The sequence below is a fragment of the Gossypium raimondii genome, chromosome 13 (genome assembly GCF_025698545.1).
Source record: "Gossypium raimondii isolate GPD5lz chromosome 13, ASM2569854v1, whole genome shotgun sequence".
Taxonomy (NCBI): Eukaryota; Viridiplantae; Streptophyta; class Magnoliopsida; order Malvales; family Malvaceae; genus Gossypium; species Gossypium raimondii.
This window is the reverse complement of record NC_068577.1, coordinates 30,594,851-30,621,696: the sequence shown is the minus strand read 5'-3', so window position 1 is coordinate 30,621,696 and position 26,846 is coordinate 30,594,851. Positions and strand designations below refer to the sequence as shown.

The 26,846-nt window shown below is 34.8% G+C and overlaps 1 protein-coding gene across 3 annotated transcripts in view; it reads right to left on the bottom strand.

Moving 5' to 3' along the window:
* Positions 1-26,846, bottom strand: part of LOC105784264 (uncharacterized) — a 28,670-nt gene that overhangs the window by 805 nt on the left and 1,019 nt on the right. The window contains exon 4 of one of the 3 annotated variants that reach the window (XM_052626532.1): positions 16,967-17,399. The exons of the other annotated variants lie outside the window; for them this stretch is intronic. Within the exon in view, the coding sequence (XP_052482492.1) occupies positions 17,334-17,399 (66 nt within the window). The 3' untranslated portion in view covers positions 16,967-17,333. Of the gene's footprint in view, positions 1-16,966; positions 17,400-26,846 lie in introns of those variants that run through there. 3 annotated transcript variants of the gene reach the window in all.

Here is a 26,846-nt window from a genome sequence, read left to right as displayed (position 1 = left end):
TTCCCGATCATTTCTTTCCTTTGCCCTAAATGCATAAGACCCACCTACCAAAATTTTCCTAATGCCACTCTAGCTAAGCATTCTTTCCTTTCCCATGTTGAAGCTCAACCAGTTTTGATTTCTATTTTGCATCTCTTCCTCGCTCACTCGTCCTTCATGTATGATGTCCCCTTTCTCCATTAAGCATATATGGAATATCATTTGGGGTTTATTGTATGAGAGGATGAAAGTGATACTCATGCTTAGAAGGTGTTTATTGAAATATCTAAGAAAACATGAGATGATTTGAGATGTTACTGTAAGTACTTAATAGTTCCCTCACCTTTAATTACTTTTTGATTGTTCCTTTGTTGTTCGAGCACTCTATTTGTTTTTTTTATCTGATTTGTGAGTATGATTTTGGCTATTGTTTTGTATGAGTATGTTGGTATGGAATGCCCAAGGGTTAGGCAAATTGACAGCTACAATGTCTCTTAAAAAGCTCCTCAACAAAAAACTAACCAAGTATTGTGTTCCTTAAGGAAATAAAATAGAATGAAGATAAAATGGACAGGACCAAATACAAAATGGAATTCCCTGAAGGTTTGTTAAGAGGACTTGCACTGTAGTGGACTAATGATATTTGAATGGAGGTTCTAATATTTGATAATAAAAAATATTCACACTAGCATCAATTGGCAATCAAAGCTACCATGTCACTTGGTGCAACATGGGGGATTTTAATTTTGTTAAATTCCAACAAAAGAAAAAGAAAGGTGGGAGGCTAGTTGTTCTCAATTCTTGCAAAGACTTTCAGGGATGCACTGAAGGTTACGATCTTATGGAACTCATTGTGAGCAGGGTTGGTCTGACATGGTCTAACAATAGAGTGCATTTAGGAAAAAAAACTTGATATATTTTTCTTTAATATCCCATGAAGTGATCTGTTTCCTAATGTCTTTGGCAAAGCTGAACTAATGATCAAATCTGATCATAAACCAATTGTCGTCTTTTTGAAGCACAAAAAAAAACATGAAAGGTTTCAAATTTGAATACAAATGGACATTAGATCCTAAAATAGACTATATTATAAAGCATACGTAGACGCATACTTACGGCCTTCTCAATGATCAGTTTTACACTAGAATGGATGTAACTAAACAAAAGCTGATTGAATGGAGCAAAAAAAGTTTAGATACCCAAGAAAGGAGAAAGATATTAACTAAGAACATAGATAAACTATAGTCTAAGCCTCTAACTTCTACATAAAAAATGAAGATCCTTGATCTTAAAAAAACTTGATGTTTTATGGCTAGGGGAAGAGCACTACTTGTTCAAGCAATAAGTGAATGGCTTAACTTTGGTGAAAGAAACAAAAGATTCTTTCATGCTTCTACTGCCAACCATAGGAGGAATAATGCTATTTTCAAAATTTAAAAGCCTACAGGGGAACGAGAAATAGAGTAGAAGAATGGGAAGAAGAGTAGACGAATGTGAAAAACATTTTACAAAATTCAAGTCTATGCCAAATAGTGTAATTGATGAAATATTGAAGAATGTCAAAAGGAAAGACTTCAATGAACTGAATGAATCATTACAAAAGGACGTGTTACCTAAAGAAATTCAAGAAGCACTATTCCATCTTAGACGATATTTGGCCCCATGCTCTAATGGCTTTATGATAATCTTTTATAAAAAAAATATTGGGACATAATCAAAGATGAAGTGATTGCTCTCATCAAGAGTTTCTTTGTCCACAAAACTATGTCGACAGGAATAAATGCTACAAATATGATTTTCATCCAAAAAGTTTCTAACCTAGAGCATGTGACTGATTTCAGATTATTGATAATAATCTTTTGATTACTATATAGAGATTTTAAGGATTGACTAGCACATAATTAGGTTGTATAATCTTTGACTTTCCTTCTTTGTATGTACGTATACTAGTATTAATAAGTTATGTATTAGGGTGTGTGTATAGATTAGAGGTGATTATGGGTCAGGTTCGGGCTGGGCCCAGACAAAATTTTAGGCTCGTTTTCTAGGCCCGGGCCCAACCCGACCCAAAATATGGGCTTAAAAATTTGTCCAAGCCCAGCCCGAAAGAAAATTGCTAAGCCTGAGCCCGGCCTGACCCGGCCCATATTAAATTTTACAACACCAAAATAACATTTTTTAAAAAGAAAATAGCATATTAAAATTTTAAAAGTATATTTGATTAAAAATAAAAATATATATTTAATATATAATTCGGGCTGGGCTGGGCCCGGGCCAAAAAAGTTTTACCCGAGGCCCGGCTTGTTTTCTAAACAGGCCTTGTTTTTTTGTCCAAACCCATATTTCGAGCCTATATTTTTACCTGAACCCTCTCATTTTTTGGGCGGGCTGTCTGGCCTAGCCGGGTAGCCCAACCCATGATCGCCTCTAGTATAGATGAAACATATTAAAAATTTTATTCTCTTTTCTCCTCTCTATTTCCCTTACTTTTCTCCCTTTTCTTCTAAATTTTCATAGTTGTAATAGCCACTACAAAAAATTTACTAAATTCTTATTCACCCATCTCTCTCTCTATCAATTTTACATGGTACCAAAGACAACAACTTTGATCGCCCCTACCATTGAATTGCCCAGTCCCTGTTGACCCTTCAATTAAAACCCCATTACCAAAATCAACGCAGTAGCCCTCATGCGCCACTACAAGTTTTCTACTCCTCTCCTATACGCTAACACGTGAGAGCGCGTGTGGCACCCTTCGGCTACCATTCCGTTACCCCCAATGGTGTTCTCCCCATACTATTTCAACCATAACTTCTATTTTTAATTAATTTTCCTTCTCTTTTATTTTTGGATCTTTCAAGTTCTACTAATCCCTTTTTCTCTGCATTCTTTAATTCTCCTACTATTACTATTGTCAAACTCTAATGTAGTACTAATTATGTCTCTTGGGTTGCTTCTATTGAGTTGTGGTTTATAGATCAAGGTTATCAAGATCATCTCGAAAAATATGCTAATGTTGTTGATGAAAAGAGTAAGGATACATGGGCTAAGCTTGATGCCCAATTATGTAGCTTGCTCGAGCCAAACTTCGTTTTAAAATAAGTTACAAAGTTTGGACCAATGCTAATAATTTATATATTAAGGATATTCGATAGATCTACAAAGTTGTTTCTAATTTTGTCCATTTGCAGCAAAATCAACAATATATGACAAGTTCTTTGGGTAAAGTTGAATCTTTGAAGGATGAGTTCAATGTTCTTATACCTTTTACTAAAAACTTTGTGGATCAGGAGAAGTAGATGGATAAATTCTTTATGGCGCTTTCTTGAATTGGATTGTAAACAGATTTAGCTCTGGTGAGAGATCAAATTCTGATCAACCCAACCATTCTACTTTTAATAAGGTGACTACTTGATTACTTTATATCTACTCAAATCGGGTTTAATTAGAGGAAGAATCATTCGTATTAGCAGTTTAGAAAACTGGTCTACGAGGTGATAATCAAAAAGGAAGAGGAAAAGGACCCAGGCCTCATAGCACTTACTGTGAAAAAAGTGGTCACATACATGAAACTAGTTGGGCTTTACATGGGAGACCCTTTCACAACAATTAAACCACTACACTTGTAGCCTAAGTTCAAGAATATGGACTTCTTCCTCTTCCAACTGCTAATACATAGGGAGTTAAATTTTTCATGTTGTTTGGATTAGATTATGAATATAGTATTTACAGTATCAAGTTTCAAAATGACAATCTTCTACCATTGCTTCTATTGCTTAATTGAGTAATTCTTTTGTTGGTATAACTTAGTCTTCTTTGAATGGTAACAATTTTTTTCTACCCTTACGTCTTCTTTGCTTCTTCCATTACGATTACCTTAGTTAATGGATCTCAAACATTGGTTAAAGGTGTTAGAAAAGGATATCCTATCTCCTTTTTATCTTTGATGTTAGTTTTATATGCTTTAGATTGTCCTTATAACTTTATTTTCATTAGTGAAAAATCTAAGCAACTTAATTGTCAAGTCATTTTGGATTCTCACTTTGGTTTGTGCAATATTGGAGTTTGGGGAAGATGATTAGTGAAGGATGTGAGTCAAATGGATTATACTACCTTTCTTGCCCTACTACTACCTTTGATTTTGCTTCTTCTATTGACCTCTTTCATAGTTTTATTGGTTATCCATGTTTTTCTAGACTTTAAAAGATGGTTCCTAGTTTTTCAAAAAAAGTCTTTTTTAGAATGTGAATCATGTTAGCTTGGGAAACACACTCATGCTTCTTTTCCAAAGAAAATAAATTCTAGAATTTCTTCTTTGTTTAACATTATTCATTCAGACATTTGGGGTCTTAGTCCAGTTAGTTCAACTTTGAGATTTCATTACATTCTTACTTTTGTTGGTGATTATTCTTGTTGCACATGGTTGTTTATCATGAAAAATAGACGTGAGTTATTTGATATTTTCAAGAAATTTATGCTAAAATATGTAATCAATTTAGTGTTTCTATCGAAGTTTTACGTAGTGATAATGCATGTGAATATAATGTTTTTATTCTTTTACATGAATTCATCAGTCAAGGAATCATCCATCTAACTTATTATTAAATGGAAAAACCCCTCCAAAGAGGATAAAAACCATGGGAAAAGATAATTTTACTATAATAGAAAAAGAACGAAGACTACAAAAGATGGAGATAAAAAATTAAACCCCGAAACCCAAAAATAAAGAACCCTCAAAATGTAAACACAAAATTCTCCAAAAGTGTTATGAGTTCTAATCTTTAGTGGGTTTATTTTTTAAGGTTGTAAAAGAGCCTATTTGTAGGTCAAATAATAACAAAATAATCTAGACTAATCATAGTTAAACTGAAACAAATAAACAAAGTTTAACTGGGAGATTATCTTTCAAATTTGACTGAAATATGTGGCATACTCAACAAATCTCCACCTTGACTCTTATTTCCACAATGCCATCTTTGCCAAAGCCTGCCACAGGCTTATCTTGAACTATGTAGGGAATTAACTGAGTTGAATATGTGCTTAGAACCTAGAAGACTTCTAGCTTTCGCCTTGTGCATTGCCAAATCAAAACTAACTCAGGTATGATTTTCACTAACACAGTGCTCTAACTTTTCGAAACCTATATCCAAAAGAGAAACTTTCTTCAATGAAACGGTCATACCTTTTTCCCTCATATGACCAAGTTGCCTCCGTTCCAAATTATTTAATTTTGACTCTGTAACGGACGAGGGGGCGTCCGATTTCACTGGTCACTGAAGAACCTTCCAAAATATAAAGACTAAAGATCCTTTTACCTTTCATCAAAATGAGAGGCCTATGAGATACCTTAATGCCGCTCGACTCGATGTTGATTTTGAAACCTTTTGAATCTAAAGTACTTATAGAAATGAGATTCTTTTGTAAATTAGGTACATACATGGCATCTAATAGTGTCCTGATCGTCCCATCATGTATCCTGATTTTAACAATACCAATACCGATTACCTTTCTGAATAAACCGTTTCCCATGTGCACAACTCCACCTTCAAGTGAACTATATGTGGAGAACCGTTCTCTGTTTAGAAACATATGGAAAGAACATCTTGAATCTAAGATCCACTTGGACGTAAGCTCGGAGCTTTTGCTCATTGACACTAACAAGAAATCATCACCCCATTCGCTGGCCAAATTAGTACCAACTACATCTTCTTTGTTGCTCTCAGCAGCCCTTTTATTTTGTAGTTTATAACAATCTGCTTTGACATGACCTAACTCCTTACAATAGCGACACCTTTTGTCTCGCTTCTTTGATGCTACCAAAATAGAAGCTTGCCTATCTGCCTTGCTATTCGAACCAAACTTATTGTCGAGTTTTTATTTACTCAACAAATGACCCTTCACATCCTCAATTGAGAGTTTGTCTCTGCCATAAATCAAGGTTTCCTTGAAAGACTTGTATGAAGGGGGTAAAGAGCACAATAATAGCATAGTCTGATTTTCATCATCAATATTAACCTCAACATTCTTTAAATCATTCAAAAGAGTAAAAAATTGACTAATTTTATCTCTAAGAAGTTCACCTTCGTTAATGCGAAACGTAAATAGACGTTGTTTCAACACTAAACGGTTAGCCAAAGGCTTAGTCGCATAAAGAGTTTATAACATTTTCCACAAAGCGAATGAGATTTCCTCCATCAATACCTCCTGCAATACCTTACTCGAGAGGCACAATTGGATTGCAGATAGGACATTTTCATCAAGCTTTTCCCATATTGTCTGATCTAGATTCTCAGGCTTTTTCCTGATAACGACATTTTTCAGGCCATTTTGAACTAGAATTGACATCATCTGAACTTGCCTTAGATTGAAATTTATGACACCATCGGACTTCTCAATGTAAAACCTTGTTTTCGTTATATCTAAATGGGCTAATCTACGAAAATTGAATTAGCTCTGATACCATTTGTTGAGGTTCAACCCAATTAGACAACGAACAAGTAAAAAATAACAGAAGAAATTGAGAAATTGAACACACCAATTTAACGTTGAAAACCCCCTCCAAAGAAGATAAAAAACCACGAGTAAAGATAATTTTACTATAAGGGAAAAAAATGAAGAGTACAAAAGATGGAGATAAAAAGTTAAACCTCGAAACTCGAAAAGAAAGAACCTTTAAAAGGTAAACACAAAATTCTCCAAAAGTGTTATGAGTTCTAATCTTTAATGAGTGTATTTTCTAAGGTTGTAAAAGAGCCTATTTATGGACTAAATTCATAGGTCAAATAATAATAAAATAATCTAGACTAATCAGAGTTTAGCTGAAACAAATAAACAAAGTTTAACTTGGAGATTATCTTTCAAATTTGACTAAAATACGTGGCATACTCAATAATTCTATTGCTTTTCCATATCAACCTTCTTATCTTCTTTCTACATGTGTTTTTAGTTTACTTACTTTTTTCATAATCACGCTTTGGGAAAAGATAAGCTCCTTCCAAAAGTCATTAAATGCATCTTTTCAAGGGTATTCATGACATAAAAAAGGTTTAAAATGTTATAATCCTACTAATAATAAATACTTTGTTCTAGTAATGTCACATTCTTTGAAGCATCTCCTTATTTCTCCCCTCACATTCTTATCAAAAGGAAGTTGAAAAAACTCCCCTTATTTATCCCCTTCAAAAGCCCTTTAAGTTTACTTTAGATGATCTATTATACATCATTCTAAAAGCTCCCCTGTAAGTACAAAACAATAATATGTTTCAATTGACTCATCTCCTCAACTACCATTATTTCCATCTCTGATCTTGCCTCAAATAGATGAACCTATTACCCTCTGGAAGGCATTATTCTTTTCGCAACCCTCATCATATTTATGATTTTTTGAACTATCACCCTTTATCATCCTTATATTATGCCTTCACCTCGTCTTTGTCTAATGCGTCCATTCCTAGGATTGTTAGTGAAGCTAAGACAAATTTTGGATGACAACAAGCTATAGTAGATGAGATGAATACCCTTCATGCTAATCATACACAGAATTTTGTTCTTCTACCACCAGGCAAAACTATTTTTTGGTTTTCTATGGTGTGTACAATTAAAACTAGTTCTAATGGCAATATAGAATGACTGAAGGCTAGTTTTGTTGCATAAGGGTATATATAAATTCCTAGTCTCAATTATGGTGACTTTTTCTCCTGTTTCTAAAAATGTTTCAGTTCAACTATTGATTTTTATTGCTACAGTGCATCATTGAGATTACATTACTTGGATATTAAGAATGTATTTCTCTATGGTGATTTAACTAAAGAAGTTTATATGGAGCAACTACTCAATTTTGCTGCTTAAGGGAGTCTGGTTTAGTATATTGGCTATGTAAATATCTTTATGGCTTGAAACAATATCCCAGGGCTTGGTTCAGGTGCTTAAGTGTTGTTATTCAAGAGTTTGTAATGAAGTAAAGTGAATAAGATAATTCAGTCTTTTATCATCACAACAATCACGAAAAATGCATCTATCTTGTATATGTTGAGAAAATTATTTAAGTGTGAAATTAATTTAGCAAATAATATTTAATTTTAGAAATAGAAAAACCATGTACTATGTTGGAATTAATTATAAAGTGTTGGGTTAAAAATCCAAGAAGCACATATAATTAGATCTAGTATAAGAGAGGCTTAATTCCCCTTATATGGAATACAATGGGATGACAAACCCTAGTATTTTTACCTAGGGTTACCACCCTTTTTCCTAAATAATTGGGAGCTAGGCTTTTTTTCTATTAAATTAATATTATTATGCTTCTACCAGTTCAACCAAGATTCTCCCAGCTCTCACTATAAATAAATGGCACTGGTAAGCTTCAAATCACACCTTAGAAAACAGAGAAATACAAGTCTCTCAAGTTTTTCAATATTTTTATTTTGCTAGAAAGTAGTGAAAATTTATTTTCTATAATAAATTCTATTTTCTAAGAATTGCAAATCTATCGGTTTCTATTTGAAAGAAAATTTTACTTTCCCACTGAAAGTAAAGAAAATAATTTCTGATTCTGTGTTTGATTCGAATTTGTTCGAGCCCACACTCAAAGCAATTCATGGTATGAGAATAGTGGAGAAGGTTGTTCGGTAGAAAGCCGGGAATGATAATGATCCATCTAGCCCAAAACACAAGTACGATTTCGAAAAAAGTTTATTGCTATAAATATCACTAGTTGGCTCGATTTTCAAAATTTTATTTTTCCATTGTTCAAGAAAACCGTTTTCAAACCAAATTTTTTTCCACACATGAAGGTATTTCATGTCTCAAGCAATACCTTTTAGATCATTTCTAAATGAAAGACTTGGAGAAGTTGAAATACTTTCTTGGTATTAAGGTTGCTCAATAAAAAAATAGGTATCACTATCTCTCAAAGAAAGTATGGTTTGAATATTTTGTAGGAAACAGGGATGTTAGACTATTAACCTGTGAAAACACCTATGGACCTAATGTTGAACTCGTTCCAGACTAGGGAGAGTCGTTAAAAGATTCTAGTTAATATCAAAGACTGGTCAAAAAGCTTAATTACCTTTCCATCACTCAACCGGACATCACTTTTGCAATGAGTATAGTTAGTCGATTCCTTAGAATCTTTGTGGTAATCACTAGAAAGCAACAATACATTTTTTTCGATACATCAAAAATGCCACTAAATAAGACCTATTATATGAAGATCATGGGAATACACGAATTGTTGGATATTTAGCACCAACTGGGCTGGGTCTCCTTTAGATAGACGACCCATTTTAGGATATTGTGTTCTCTTTAAGGGTAATATAATATTATTGAAAAGTAAGAAACGGGATGTTGTGATGAGATCAAGTACAAAAGTAGAATATCGAGAAATGGTTCTAGCTACTTTTGAGCTAATATGGTTAAAACAATTGCTTTAAGAGTTGAAATAAGAAACTATTAGCCTAATGAAGTTACTATGTGATAACCAAACTACACTACATATTGCTTCAAAGTCAATGTTTCATGAAAAAACTAAACATATAGAGATCAATTGTCATTTTGTGAGATAAAAGATTGAGTCATGATGTATTTCTACCAGCTCTGTTAATTCAAATGATTAGTTAGCAAATGTTCTCACTAATGCTTTCAGGAAGCCTTAGATTGAGTACATATATAACAAGATAGGAGCCCACGACTTGTATGCTCCAGCATGAGGTGGAGTGTTGATAGTAATGTTAAGTTTAATCTATAGAGATTTTAGGGACTGACTAGCACATAATTAGAGTGTATAATCTTTGACTTTCATTCTTTGTATGTATGTCTGCTAGTATAATTAGGTTATGTATTAGGGTGTGTATATAGATTGAAATATATTCAAACTATTATTCTTTATTCTCCTCTTTATTTTCTTTTACTTTTCTCTCTTTTCTTCTAATTTCTCACGACTGCCACAAAACTATAGAAACCTTACTAATAACCATTGTTTTCTTCCTCTTTTCCCTCTTTTCCTCTTTCTCGATTTTACACATACTAATATGGTGTTGTAATTTCATCTATGAATTCATTGTAAGAATTATTGTTTCAAGACTAAAACCAATCTTACCTGAGACAATATCTCTAACCCAATATGCCTTTGTCCCTAGAAGACTCATCCAAGACAACATCATCATGGCACATGAGGCGTTTCACACTATTAAAAGGATGAAATGGGAATAGGAAAGGCAACATGGTAATTAAACTTAATCTTGTGAAAATTTATATCAAAGTTTCATGGGAGTTCTTAAGGAAAGTATCGACACAAATGGGCTTTTGTGATTTTCTAACACAAAGAGTGATGACTTGTATCTCAATAGCTACTCTTGTGATTCATATGAATGGGGAGTTTATTAACACTATAACACTTGAGAAAAGGGCTTCTCCAGAGAGACCCTCTATCACTAGGTATTTTCAACTTAATTATGAATGTTTTCTCGAATAATATTGATAAAGTTAAACCATCAAGGTTGATTGCAGGTTATCGGGTTACATTGAGATGCCCTTCACTCTCCCACTCTTGTTTGCAGATGATTGTCTACTTTTTACAAAAGTGACTTGAATAATGTGGGAGCTATTTCCTAGGTAATTGAGTTATTCCAAGTTGTTATTAGACAAACTATTAATAGTTAGAAATCATCTATTTTATTCTCTCCCATTTTATATCTCACGATGAAATAATTTGTTGTCGATCTTGGTATGTCTGTCATGTTAGAAAATTCCAAATATCTTTGTTTACCTTCCATCTGGGGTTGAAGAAAAAATCAAGCACTTTTTTTTTTAAAGAAATGGTGAATAAAGTAAAAAATTGAAAGGGAAAGTTTCTTACACAAGCATGTTGAGAGGTTTTTTTTATCAAATCTATCATTCTTCCCAAGCTCATCTATATCATGCATTGTTTCAAAATTCCTTCCACCTTTTGCAAAAAAAAAAAAGAAGAGAATATTATCCTCAAGATTCTGGTGATTAAGTTTAGATCCTACAAAAAACTCAATGACTTGGATGTTATTAGATAAGATATCCATCCAAAATAAAAAAAGGGAGGTATGAGATTTAGAGATTTGCAAGTCTTTAATGTAACTTTCTTAGCCAAGTACGCTTGGAGGCACATTTAAGAGGTAAAGGCAAAAATGGAAAAGATACGTAGATGATTTATTTTCCAAATTTGACCCCTAGTTAGACAAGAAGAGGAAAGTCATGTTCATGGGCCTAGAACAACTTATCATGTGGCATGATTTCCTTAATAAATGGTTGAGATGGAATGTAGGAAATGATTAAAGCATTCTATTTGAAAGGAAAATGGGTACCCTTGATACCTTCGTTCAAAGTCTCATCTACTCAATGACTATATCTAGGCCCGAGCCTTGTTAGATACCTATTTAGGGATAATAGTAGAACCTAGAATAGGAATCTGCTTCAATTTTGTTTACCAATGATAAAGTTGAAGCCATTTTCGTATTCTCTATAGGTGGTCAAGAACAACATGATAAATTGGTATGACATTTCTCCTCTAATGGTAGGTATAATGTTAAACAAGGGTATCACATCCTTGTACGTGAACTCAATCATCATCAATCAATCAAACTAAGTTTTTAGCATCAATAGAGTGGTATGACCTAGAGCTTTGTTTGGAGACTCAAAACACCCCCAAAAGATTAAGTGTTTTTTTGGCGAGTAATTCATAACACATTCACATCCAATGAAAATCTCGCAAAAAGACATCACTCCCTCATCAAATGTTGCTTTAGATGTAGACCTTAAGAAAAGTCGATAAAACACATTTTATTTTTTTGCCCATTTACATATGTTTCTTGGAGAGCTTTAACTATTAGTTATACCTCAACTTGTACAAGATTCAATTCAATGGTAACATAATGGTAAAAAATTTAACATTGAAATTCCTAATTTTGGCTCTTTCCCAAGTACAAGCCTTCTTGCTCGGGTATGATAGAGCATTTAGAACCCTAGAACTAATTGGACTCTTTTGTGGAGTAAAGGAAGAACCCAGTAAAATTTAGATAAATACAATTAAGGTATCACCAACAAGTAGAGTGTTCTTCAAGAGGCTCACTAAGGGGTGCACATTGGTCTCCTCCCAATGTGGTTAAGACAAACTATGATGCATCTTTTTGTTATAAGCTCAAAAACGGAAAGTATTGCAATAGTGGCATGGAATAGTAATGGCGATACGATTAATGGAATCAAAGCAGAAACTTGATCCCCAAATATGCTTGTGGTTGAAACCCTTGCATTAGGTTAGGTTATAGTTTAATAAATCGAGCAACATGAATCCGATTGTTCAAAAGCTATTAAGATAATGAAATGAAGGTTGAGTTTCTCATGAGAATACCTCCTTTATTGGGTCAATTTGTTTTAATCATTCTTATGGAATAAGAAAAGAAACTGTTAAGGTTGTTAGCAGTTAGGGTTTTTAGCTGTAGTTAACTGATAAGATAGTTAATAGTTATTAAATGTTTTCAGTTATCATTCACTACATTAAATATGAAGGTTAGCATAGTTGTATTAGCATGAAAGGTTATTCAATAAAGAAGGTTTTCTTAGATCTTTCTATCTTCTAATATGGTACGAGAGCTAGGATTTCTTGGTGAAGGAAGTTAGTTTTGAGAAGTTTTTCATGGCTCCAGAGATGGTTCCAGGGTCTGAAAGTCCACGTCGTTCTTTAAACATTAGTGGCCAGGCACATTTTTCGCATACTGAGTTAGGATCAACTTCTTGTGTTTTCTCCAAGAAGATGCAACACTTTCTCAAGCACGACATTGTTAAACTAGGTGAGAATAATTTTCTCCTATGAAAGCATCATATTCTTTTGATACTTGAAGAATATAATCTGCAAGGATATTACCTAGGCACAATTAATACTCTTTCTCAATTCTTGGTTAATGAAGAAGGTCAATTAGTTGAGAATTTTGAGTTATTGGACCATCGACAGTAGGATAATGTTTTGGTATTCTGGATTTATCCACTGTCATTGATGATGTTTTGGTTTATCTTACTAGTGTTCATACTAGTTTTGAGGTGTGGTCGACTATTCAAAGGAGGTTTGTTTCGAAGTCTAGCATCAAAATATCTAGCTTATGTCATGCCTTGTATTATCAGAAAAAGGGTCAACTTACTATAAAAGAATATCTTTTAAGATAAAGAATATGTGTGACAGTTTGATTACTGTAGGTATCATGGTGTCTAATTAAGAATAGGTCAGCATAATCTTGGCATGTCTCTCTATTGAGTACGAATCTGTTAAGGATATTGCATCAGTGACTCAGGTGTGTCTTGACATGTTAACTAATATGCTCCTCGACTGTGAAACAAGATAGTTGGAGATAGTTACCGATGTGTCCATACAGGCTAACTTGATAAATAGACAAAAAGATTATGGTGATAATTGTTCAAAGCAAGATTCTTTGAGTGGTTATTCAAGAAACTACAATCAAGGGTTTAAACATAAAGTAAGAAGTAGAGGTACTTATCATGGCAGGGGGCGTGGAGGCAGATTTACTCGCTCTTGGCCTTAATGCCAATTGTGCGGTAAGGTTGGCCATGTGGTACAAACTTGTTACTATAGGTTTGATAAAAAATTTTCTAGATTACCTAATGATCGGGGTCAGTTAATGTCAGTAAACTATCATGTTTCGATAATAAAAAATGGTTCTAAAATTCAAAACTGTTCTGGTCCATTGCTTCAATGTTTTAATATGCAGTCTTGTTATGGTGCTCCTATATCCTACACTAAACAACCCTCTTCAAAAACATGTGCTGAGAACAACAGTTGAGGTTACTTTAACACTTCTCCTGATCAAACTTGGTATCCAGACTCAAGAGCAACAAATCATGTGACAAATGATATGTCTATACTCACAAATTCTGTGCCTCATACATGTATAAGTAAGGTGTCGATAGGAAATGGTCAGTCTGATCCTATTACCAATATATGTCCCAACTATTTGTAAGAATTTGATATCAGTTGGCCAATTTGCTAAGGACAATAGGGTTTATTTTGAGTTTCACCTTTTCAATTACTTTGTGAAGGATATTTAGACAGGGATCATGTTACTAGTGGGCCACATGCATAATAGGTTTTACAAGTTTGACACTTCAACTGCTGGTGAACATTCAGGTGTTTTTGGAGCTAATTTTGGTTCGAATATTTCCACATGTGTGTCTAATGTTGAAGTCCAAATGTTGAAATATGGCATAAGAGTCTTGGCCATCCCTGCCCTAGAGTTCTTACTCCAATTTTATGCAGTTGTAATATTCATTTCAATAAAGCAAAGTTGTCACAAGTATGTAATGCGTGCCAGCTAGGCAAAGCTCACAAGTTGCCTTTTTCTTCATCTAGTACAATATATTATTTTCCTTTTGAATTGGTAGTCTCGGATTTGTGGGGACCAACACAAATGAAATTGGATAGGTTGTTCTATTATCTATATTTTGTTGATATGTACAGTAGGTATACATGGTTATACTTTCTCAAGAGTATGTCAGAAGCTTTGAGCTATTTTATTCAATTCAAAAAGTATGTTGAAGTGCAATTTGGTTGCCATATAAAAAGTTTTCAAAGTGATTGGGGAGGTGAGTATTGCTCATTTGCAATAGTTCTATCTCTAAGCGGCATTCAACATCGGGTTACTTGTTCTCACACTTTAAAACATAATATGGTAGCTGAGAGGAAGCATTAACATGTAGTAGAATTGGGCTTACACTTATGGCTCAAGCTTCAGTTCCTTTGAATTACTAGTCTCATGCCTTATGCATGATGTACACTTGATAAATCGGTTGCCAGCTGAATCATTATAAGGATAAACTCCCTATGGGAAGCTATATGAAGCTAAACCAGCTTATTGTCAATTTCGAGTATTTGGATGTGCATGTTTTCCTTACCTAAGGCCGTACAATCAATATAAATTGTAGTTTCGGTCAACAAGGTGTATTTTTCTAGGATTTAGCTCTAATCTTAAAGGTTTCAAGTTTCTTGGTGATGATGGTAAGGTTTTTGTGTCTCATCTTGTTGTATTCGATGAGACCATTTTTCCTTTGGCTCTCTCAACACAGTCAGGTTCTGGTTCTACTTTTCTATCATTTCCTGGTCTTATACAGTCTCGTGTGCCACTAATAGTTCCTGCTACTTCTAGTAGTTCTTTGTCATTTCCTCATAATGATTCTTTGCCTCCTAAAAGGTTATCTTCCTTATTCAAATCTTCTAGTCAAGATGATGATTCAGGTGCTGGTCCAGTTCCAGGTGAAGGCTCCAATTTCCCTACGAATAGGGAGGTTTCATATGAAGATTCTAGTCTAACTCAAAACAGTAATTGTCAAAGTGAATGTCTAGTCAAAACTGAGACTGTGATGATCACTGTGATATTGTTCTTGAAAAACTAGTTTCTTCAAATATACATCCCATGTAGATAGGATCAAAGAATGGGATATTCAAGTCGAAAGTGTTTTCAACATGGCTTGTTGACAAAGAACCGTTGACTGTTGAAGAAGTTTTTCAAAGCGAAGCATGGACAAAAGTAGCTCAATAGGAATTTGACGCGTTGATTCAAAATCGGATCTAGGATTTAATTCCAATACCTCTAAATAGATGTGTAGTAAGGTGTAAGTGGATTTTCAAAGTGAAAAAGAATGCTGATAGGTTTATTGCTTGATATAAAGGGCAATTGGTAGTTTAGGGTTATTCTCAACAGACATGTATCAATTTCCAGGAGACTTTTAGCCCCATTGTCAAGCCTACAACAATCAGGGTAGTCATCGCGTTGGCTGTTACATTTGGGTGGCCTCTTAGACAAGTTGATATAAATAATACGTTTTTAAATGGTGACTTAATTGACGACATGTATATGCTGCAACCACCAGGGTTTGAGAAACATTGTGATGGTCAACAACTAGTTTGCAAGTTGAGAAAAGCTTTATATGGTCTTAAACAAGCCCTTAGAGCTTGGTTTCGCAAGCTAAAGGAATATTTAGTGGCTGCCAAGTTTGTGGTATCCAAGTCCGATGCATATTTGTGTGTTCAACAGTTTGGCACTAGTCTTATCTATGTGTTGGTCTATGTAGACGATATCATCATCATTAGAAACAACACACGACTTGTGGATGAGTTTGTTTATTTGTTGATACGAGCCAGCTTAGCAAAGACATACAAGCTAGTGAGGATGCCGATTTGATGATTCCCTTGGGTCCAATTACTCGTTCACGGGCAAAGAAACTCAAGGAAGCCCTTTCGGGCCTGGTGAATCAAGCATGGAACGAATGCTTGAATGTTACCCAAAATTCAGGCCCAATTCATCTTTTGGTCCAAGAACCTTGAGGGAGTTTAATATGATACCATTATTTATTTATTTATGTTTTTCCCACAGCTCAATTTGGTGTTATTCAATTCTCTTAGTCCATATTTTAATTCGGATGTTCTTAAATTAGTTATTGGTTATATTAACTACTTTCTTGCATGATAATTATGTCTTAAAACTAGTCATTGAATATGTCTATTTTACTACAAAGATTATTGGTATGTTTAATATGTCCTAATAAGTCGTTTAATGTTTCCTAATAGGTGTCTTAAAGAAGCTGATTAAATACTTCCAAAATATTCAAGAGACAAGCCATGAATGAGATGCATGTAAACAACCTTTGAAGCTAACAAGGGGGCATGAAGGTGTCCATTCGTGAAGGATTAAATACCAAAGGATACATGCACGTTTTTGGGGCAATGGAGAGGATAAATCTTGCATTCATGGAGCCTTAAAGATTCATGCACACCAAGGGGCTTAATGTGACTGTTAGAAGATGCATGTTTGTCCAAAATGCATGTACGTCCAAGGGGAGTTTAGTGATAAATTTGGCACAAAGAATCGCCAATGCAATGAACCAAGAGTTTTCTTCAAGGCTAAGTGTTCATGTACTCATCAAAGGACATTTTCGCCATGCATGAATCCATCACATTCGTGCACCTAATTTAATGTTGTGTGTGAACAGATTTATGTCTAGTGTGACCAATTAGATTCCAAAACCGAATGGTCATTTTGTGTGCCTATATAAGGCTTTGTAATAGGACATTTTGAGGTTAATGAATTTTTATCTAAGTGAGATTATTAAAGAGTTTTCACTCTTCTTTCTTTTACAAATTCGAGTTGACTTATCAACACTGTTTGTGGCGTCAATCCGATTGTTAACTATCCCTTAATATTGTCGGTTCCTAACTCTTTGTTGGTTAGTGGGTCGCAATCCCGAATCGAACTGTCCTCAGCCAATTTCGAATCTAACTCTGCCCAACTTAGTCCAGGTTTCTCATTTCCCTTAGCAACGATCAATTACTTATCGAACACCTTGTCCAGCCAACGGCCTTGTTCGTAACAGGTGGTATTCAGAGCCAATCGCTAAGTCAGGAAATGAATGTGAGTTAGTTTTTGTTAAAAAAAAAGAAGAAATTCAAAAAAAAATATATCTTAAAAAAAATTTTGCATACGGTCTAGGTGCGGACGAAAAGAACGTGAAAGATCCGTAAAAAAAAAAGTCTGGAGACACTTCAATAAAAATTTTTCCAAAATCAAATCCTACACTCTTTTATATCCCTCTTAGTGAAATTTCACGCTATCAATTTTTTTTTGGGGTCAAAAAAAATTCTCGTTTTACCCTTGCACCCAAAAATCCTCAAAACCCTCTCAAAACCCCATTTACATCCTTTTGAACCAACTTTGTAAAAAAAAACCAAAATACCCCTCTGTTCTTTCACCTTTCCAAACCCTTCATCTTTTAAAAGACCGATTGCTACATTTCTATGTTGATAAAGTCACGGGAAATTTGCTTAAGAAATTCGAGTGAAAACTAGAGAGGAAAAAGGCACGAGTGGTGAGCTTATAAGAGTGAATAAAAGCCAATTGAGTGAAAATTTCTTTGGAGCGAATTGTGAGGTCTTTGAAAGAGTGTGAAACAAAAAAAAATGTCCCAAAGTCCAATACGAGAAGGAAACAATATGGGAGGTGCCCCTCCAAATCTCCAAGTGCAAGCAATAATAAGAGAAATGAAAAGAATGTTGCGAGAAGAACTTGAGCCAATTCATGAAAGACTTGAGCAAGTAGAAGAACGTTCACAATGTGGCCAATCTCCTCTTGAATTAAGGCGAGGCCGAGAGACAATTAGGGCCCGACGAAATGCTTTCTATGATCACTAAATTCAAACAAGTGACCAGGAGTCTAATTTAGAAGAACGGCCGCGAGATCGTAGACACCGTCCCCATCGTGTTTGAGATCGAGTGGATGATAACTTAAACAACATCAAGTTGTCTATTCCACCTTTTCAAGGAAGAACTGATCCAGAAGTCTACCTGGATTGGGAAAGGAAGGTGGACCTTATTTTTGAGTGTCACAACTAGTCAGAAAGTAAGAAAGTCAAGTTGGCGGCGATAGAGTTTTCTGACTATGCAAGCATTTGGTGGGACCAACTCACTACCACCCGAAGAAGGAATGGTGAGCGCGCTATCAATAGTTGGGCCGAGATGAAAGCAATTATGCGAAGGAGGTTTGTTCCTGCTCATTATCATAGGGACTTGTTCCAAAAGCTACAAAGCCTAACTCAAGGTAGCAAGAGTGTGGAGGACTACTATAAAGAGATGGAGATCGCAATGATCTGAGCTAACATAGAAGAAGATCAAGAGGCCACCATGGCTTGATTCTTAGCCGGGCTTAACCGAGAGATAGCCAATATAGTAGAATTACAACATTATGTGGAGCTTGTGGACATGGTTCACATGGCTATCAAGATTGAGCGCCAGCTAAAGAAGAAGGTTCCTTTTCGGGGTATCCAATCAGGTGCTCCAACCAAGTGGGGGCAAACGTCAAACAAAAGGGAGCCTTTCGTACGCCCCAAGGAGACTCCCATCCAAACAAAAGCCAATACGCAAACTGGAGATTCTAGTAAAGGTAAAAATAAAGTTGTTCAAAATAGGGCACGGGATGTAAAGTGTTTTAAGTGCCTGGGAAGAGGTCACTTTGCTAATCAATGTCCAAATAAAAGAACTATTATGTTGATGGCCAATGGTGACATAGAATCTGAGTCAGAATCGGAAGGTGAACCAAACTTGCCAAAAGAGGATGATGAAGAAGAGTTAGAATTTGCTGTGGATGGAGAAGCACTTGTTGTTAAAAGAAGCTTGAGTGCTTAAATTACCCATGAAGAGCCACAACGTGAAAACCTTTTTCACACGCGTTGCCACATCCAAGGCAAGGTTTGCAGCCTTATTATTGATGGCGGTAGCTGTACCAACGTGGCAAGTACCTTGTTGGTGGAAAAACTTCAATTATCTACTATTAAACATCCACGTCCCTACAAGTTGCAATGGCTAAATGACGGTGGAGAAATAAAGGCGGTCAAACAAGTACGGATTCCTTTCTCCATAGGGAAGTATGAGGATGAAGTGATATGCGATGTTGTTCCCATGCATGCGAGCCATTTATTACTTGGAAGGCCGTGGCAGTTTGATCGCAAGGTCATTCATGATGGATACACCAATCGCCACACTTTCAAACACAACGGTCGAAATATCACCCTTGCTCCCTTAACCCCTAAACAAGTTTTTGAAGATCAAGTGAGGTTGAGAGATTCTTTTGAAAAAGAAAAATTGAGAGTTCAAGAGAAAAAGAAAGAGAATAAAAAAGAGCGAGAGAAAAAAAATGAGAGTGACAAAAGATTGCAAGAAAAAGTGGGTGACGAAAATTTGAGTGGAAAAACAAGTGTTTATGCGAGTATGAGAGATGTAAGGCAATGCTTTTGATGCAACGTCCCATACTTGTACTTATGTACAAGGAAGTTTTGTTAAATTCTAACGAGCTTGATGAAGCTATTCCATCATTGTTGTTTCTCTTTACAGAATTTCAAGAAGTTTTTCCGATGAGATGCCTAGTGGTCGCCACCTTTTCGTGGGATTGAGCATCAAATCGATTTCATTCCTGGTGCCACTATTCCAAATCGGCCAGCTTACCGTAGCAATCCAGAAGAGACGAAGGAGCTTCAACGACAAATAGAGGAATTGATGTCAAAAGGATATATACGGGAAAGTATGAGTCCATGTGCTGTGCCAGTGTTACTAGTGCCCAAAAAGGATGGATCGTGGAGGATGTGTGTGGATTGTCGGGCCGTTAACAAAATAACCATCAAGTATCGACATCCTATACCTCGACTCGATGACATGCTAGATGAGTTGAGTGGTGCACAAATCTTTTCAAAAATAGACTTAAAGAGTGGCTACCATCAGATTAGAATGAGAGTGGCTACCATCAGATTAGAATGAGAGAAGGGGATGAGTGGAAGACTGCGTTTAAAACTAAGTACGGGTTATATGAGTGGTTGGTAATGCCATTCGGACTCACTAACGCCCCTAGCACTTTCATGCGACTTATGAATCATGTGCTTCGAAATTTTATTGGGAAATGTTGTGTAGTTTACTTTGACGATATTTTGGTTTATAGTAAGTCATTGGAAGAGCATGTGAGTCATTTACGAATGATTTTGGAAGTGCTGAGAAAAGAGGTTCTTTATGCGAACTTAAAAAAATGTTCTTTTTGTACTAACCAAATTGTGTTTTTAGGTTTTGTGGTTAGCTCAACAGGACTATCCGTGGACAAAGACAAGGTTAAGGCTATCCAAGAATGGCCGTAGCCTCTGAACATCAGCCAAGTAAGGAGTTTTCATGGCATAGCAAGTTTCTACCGTAGGTTTGTACCTAACTTTAGTACCTTGGCCGCTCCACTTACAGGTATAATTAAGAAAAACTCCACTTTTATTTGGGGAACTGAACAAGAAAATGCTTTCCGTTTGATTAAGGAAAAGTTATCTAATGCACCTGTCTTGTCCTTACCTGATTTCTCAAAAACTTTTGAAATAGATTGTGATGCTTCAGGTATCGGAATTGGCGTGGTACTATCTCAAGAAGGCAAGCCGATTGCCTACTTTAGTGAAAAGCTTCATGGTGCTGTTTTGAATTACCCCACTTACGACAAAGAGATGTATGCATTGATTAGGGCCTTGGAAACATGGCAGCATTACCTCTGGCCTAAAGAGTTCATCATCAACACCGACCATGAGTCGTTAAAATACATTAAAGGCCAGCATAAGTTGAACAAACGGCATGCGAAATGGGTGGAATTTTTGGAATCATTTCCTTATAACATCCGATACAAGAAAGGTAAAGAAAACATTGTGGCTGATGCCTTGTCGCGAAGGTATGCACTTCTCAATATTTTAGACGTTAAATTGCTTGGTTTTGCTCAACTAAAGGAGTTGTATGCTAATGATGAAGATTTTGGCCAAGTTTACAAGGTTTGTGAGAAAGGCCCTTGTAACAACTTCTATATCCAAGATGGGTATCTTTTCAAGGAAAGAAAGCTTTGTATTCCCCAAGGATCAATTCGGGAATTGTTGACAAAGGAAGCTCATGGAGGTGGACTAATGGGTCATTTTGGAGTGGCAAAAACGATGAATACTCTACAGGAACATTTTTATTGGCCCAGGATGCGTAGAGATGTCGAAAGTGTTTGCGATAGGTGTCTAGCATGTAAGAAGGCCAAATCACGCGTACAACCTCATGGCTTGTACACACCTTTGCCTGTACCTGAGACACCTTGGACTGACATCTCCATGGATTTTGTACTTGGTTTGCCTAGGACTAGGAGTGGAAAGGATTCAATTTTTGTTGTAGTCGATCGATTTTCGAAAATGGCACATTTCATACCATGCAATAAAACTGATGATGCGACTAACGTGGCTAATCTATTTTTCAGGGAAGTTGTTAGACTACATGGAGTTCCTCAAACAATTGTGTCTGATCGTGACACCAAGTTCCTTAGCCATTTCTGGAGAACATTATGGGGAAAGCTTGAGACTAAGTTATTGTTTTCAACAACTTGTCACCCTCAAACAGATGGACAAACGGAGGTAGTTAATCGGGTTTTATCTACCTTGTTGCGTGCCGTCATCAAAAAGAACTTGAGGATATGGGAGGAGTTTTTGCCACACATTGAGTTTGCTTATAACCGATCGACACATTTAGCAACTAAGCACACTCCATTTGAAACGGTTTATGGTTTTAATCCTTCTTCTCCTTTAGATTTAATTCCATTACCTGTTGATCAGTTTGTTCATATTGAAGGAAAGAAGAAAGCTGAATTTGTTAAGGACTTACACAAGAAGGTTCGGGAGAATATTGAGAAGCAAACGGAGCGCTATGTGGCCAAAGCAAATAAAGGACGTAAAATAGTTGTATTCGATCCTGGAGAATGGGTTTGGGTACATATGCGAAAAGAGAGGTTTCCTGTCCAAAGGAGGTCAAAGCTTTTACCTCGAGGCGATGGCCCATTCCAAGTGCTTAAACGAATCAATGTCAACTCTTATCAGCTAGCACTCCCAGGTGAGTATAATGTTAGTGCTACATTCAATGTTGCTGATCTTTCTCCATTTGATGCAGAAGACGATTTGAGGACAAATCATTTCGAAGGGGGAGGGGATGATACGAGCCAGCTTAGCAAAGACATACAAGCTAGTGAGGATGCCGATTTGATGATTCCCTTGGGTCCAATTACTCGTTCACGGGCAAAGAAACTTAAGGAAGCCCTTTCGGGCCTGGTGAATCAAGCATGGAACGAATGCTTGAATGTTACCCAAAATTCAGGCCCAATTCATCTTTTGGTCCAAGAACCTTGAGGGAGTTTAATATGATACCATTATTTATTTATTTATGTTTTTCCCACAGCTCAATTTGGTGTTATTCAATTCTCTTAGTCCATATTTTAATTCTGGATGTTCTTAGATTAGTTATTGGTTATATTAACTACTTTCTTGCATGATAATTATGTCTTAAAACTAGTCATTGAATATGTCTATTTTACTACAGCATTATTGGTATGTTTAATATGTCCTAATAAGTCGTTTAATGTTTCCTACTAGGTGTCTTAAAGAAGCTGATTAAATACTTCCAGAATATTCAAGAGACAAGCCATGAATGAGATGCATGTAAACAACCTTTGAAGCTAACAAGGGGGCATGAAGGTGTCCATTCGTGAAGGACTAAATACCAAAGGATACATGCACGTTTTTGGGGCAATGGAGAGGATAAATCTTGCATTCATGGAGCCTTAAAGATTCATGCACACCAAGGGGGCTTAATGTGACCGTTCGTAAGATGCATGTTTGTCCAAAATGCATGTACGTCCAAGGGGGGAGTTTAGTGATAAATTTGGCACAAAGAATCTGCCAATGCAATGAACCAAGAGTTTTCTTCAAGGCTAAGTGTTCATGCACTCATCAAAGGACATTTTCGGCCATGCATGAATCCATCACATTCAGGCACCTAATTTAATGTTGTGTGTGAACAGATTTATGTCTAGTGTGACCAATTAGATTCCAAAACCGAATGGTCATTTTGTGTGCCTATATAAGGCTTTGTAATAGGACATTTTGAGGTTAATGAATTTTTATCTAAGTGAGATTATTAAAGAGTTTTCACTCTTCTTTCTTTTACAAATTCGAGTTGACTTATCAACACTGTTTGTGGCGTCAATCCGATTGTTAACTATCCCTTGTTATTGCCGGTTCCTAACTCTTTTTTGGTTAGTGGGTCGCAATCCCGAATCGAACTGTCCTCAGCCAATTTCGAATCTAACTCTGCCCAACTTAGTCCAGGTTTCTCATTTCCCTTAGCAACGATCAATTACTTATCGAACACCTTGTCCAGCCAACGGCCTTGTTCGTATCATTTGTTGAACTCCCAATTTGCACTCAAAGATTTGGGGAACTTAAGCTACTTTCTAGGAATCAAGGTAACCTACACTCCAAAGGGTCTCTTTCTTAATCAAAGAAAGTATATCCTCGATTTACTTCAAAGAATTATGATGGATAAATCTAAAGGATCACCTACCCCAATGGTCACAACATGCAGTTTGTCAGCCCATGTTGGAAGCCCCACGGAAGACGAGTCTCTCTATAGGAGCATTATGGGTGCATTACAATATATTATAATCACACAGTTGTATATAACTTTTGCTATGAACAAAGTTTGTCAATTCATGCATAAGCCACTTGATCTTGATTTTAAGGTTGTTAAAAGGATTTTAAGGTATTTACAAAACACCATAGACCATGGGTTGCTGTTTACTCTAGTTCCCAAGTTGTGTTTATAAGCATATTCAGATGCAAACTGGGGAACTGATGTTAATGATAGAATATCAACTACCAGATTTTGTGTATTTCTTGGTGGGAATTCGATTTTGTGGAGCTCAAGGAAGTAACAAGTGGTTTATAGGTCAACAGCAGAAGCCGAATATAGAAGCTTGGCTCATGCCACTACAGAGTTGATTTGGTTGCGAGCTTTGCTAAATGAACTACGTGTGGATGTTACCAACAAGTTAGTACTCTGGTGTGATAGTTCTGGTGCTATTTTTGTTACAGCAAACTCATTTTTACACTCAAAGTTCAAACTCGTCGAATTGGACTTGTTCTTTGTCAGGGAAAAGATTGCTGCAAGGACACTACAAATAGGTCATGTTCCAAGCCAAGACCAAGTTGCTGACATCCTTACAAAACCTTTGTCTGCTGGATTTTTTAATAAGTTTAGAAATCAGCTTCGAGCCTTCAATAATAGTGATCAAGTGCATGATAGTAGCAGAAGACAAGAGATCCCAAGTAAGAAGAATGTTATGGAATAAGAAAAGAAACTGTCAGGGTTATTAGCAGTTAGGGTTGTTAGTTGCAGGTAACTGATAAAATAGTTAACAATTATTAACTGTTTTTAGTTATCATTCACTGCATTAAATAGGAAGGTTAGTATAATAGTATGTATGAGAGTTTATTCAATAAAGAAGGTTTTTCCTAGATTTTTCTATCTTCTAATAATCATGTTGTTAGATCTACAAAATGAAATGGGTCACTAGATAGCTGGTTGTCCCACCTTATTAGCTATTCAACTCAAAACAATCTAGTGATCGACTTTCTTTGAATGAATTCCACACTTTATGATAAGAAAAAGAAAATCCCAAGTGCCCTCATGGTCAAGTCCACACATTGGAATTAGTGACATGTTGACAAAGTAATCCTTGTACCCCACCATGCCTCATCATCACCCGTGACATAATAATAACGATAATAAACCACCGATTCATGAGGTTGGTGACAGATTGGAAAATATTCTTATTATCTGAATATGTGATGCCAAATGAAATTGATAGGGTATTTAATACTTCTACTTAACTTGAATTTCAACAATTACTGACTGCTTCCCTATATATAATATCTTTTAAATATTATTGATGATTGCGGAAAATACTGTGTAATAAAATTGATTTTATATAAATAAAAGTAAAATGTTGAAGATAAAGATTTTTAAATTCAAATTTCATTATATACTTAATTTTAAAATTTTATATAAAAATAATATGTAATATTTTTAATTTTACAAGAGAAATATATTTTTTTCGTATTTCATAATTAAATTTAAATCTAGTTGATAGATAAAATCAACTCAACTAAATATTAAAATAATAAAAGAAAAGGAATTTATTATGTGTGATAATTCATATTACCTAAGAACCTTGGTAATAAAATTTGACATATATTTTATGCACGAAAATATTTATTGCCAAATTTTACTAACATATCTCTTTGAGAAAAAAACACTGATCCGAATCTTATGTTGGAGTAAAAATATTTGTTCCAAAATCTTGACTATAATATTATTTTTGAAGGGTCAGTTTTATTTAGCTTTTAAACTTTATAAAAAAATATAATTTTAATTTTTATTTAATTTATCTTATTAAAATCTTTAAATTTGTACTATTTATCAAATTACTTAAAATGAGAGGAAAAGTTAATCTTTGTTGACGTGGCTTACATGTCAGCAATTAATTAATTTTTAAATTTAAAAGTTCAAAAATTTATAAAATAGTATTTAAATTATTAAAAAGTATAAAAATATTTTTAAATTTTAAAAAATTAATTAATTGCTAACATTGTATACATGTGGACTACCATATAGATGTTACATAGCAAAATTAAGAGAGGTTAACTTTTCCGTCCATTTTGAAAGTGATTTAATAAATAATACAAATTTAAAATAATTAAATGAAAGAATAAAATAAATTATTTTAATTAAAATAAAATAAAATAAATTATTATGAGAATTTTAATCTTAATATATTGGCAGAAAAAGGAATATCTTTAATGACAGTTATATTTGCCTTAGAGATTTTATTTTTATATTTGTCATTGATAATATAGATATATATAAGAAATGAACCCTTAGAATTCATTTAACATTTGCTTACTCAACCTAAAAAAGAAGAAAAGGTGAAATCCTGTCTTTGTAGTTTAGAAAAGTTATTCTTTTAAATTGGTCACTTTTAGTCTTTATGTTTTTAAAATTTGAAATTTTATTGCTGACACAAACCGTAGTAATTAAATTTATTTGGTTAAATTTAATTATTAGTCTTGTACAGTTCTATATTTAGTCTATTTTCTCCAATTGGATCATTTTAAGTCCCTATACATTTCAATTTTTAAATTTCAGTCTTGATTCAAATGACACTTGTTAATTTACTAACTGAATTTTTAGTTTAATGAGCAATACTAAACTGGCATGAGAATACATATATAATAATATGTTAGGTGCATCATATTTAAGAAATGACGTGACAAAATTTAAGTTTAAAAACCCTTAATTTTATCATAAACTCTATAATTTTAATTTATTCAAATAAACACTTAGGTTTAATTTTTGTCCAAACAAAATCATTTTTTTTATTTATACTTAAAATTAATACACCTTTTCATAATTTAGTACA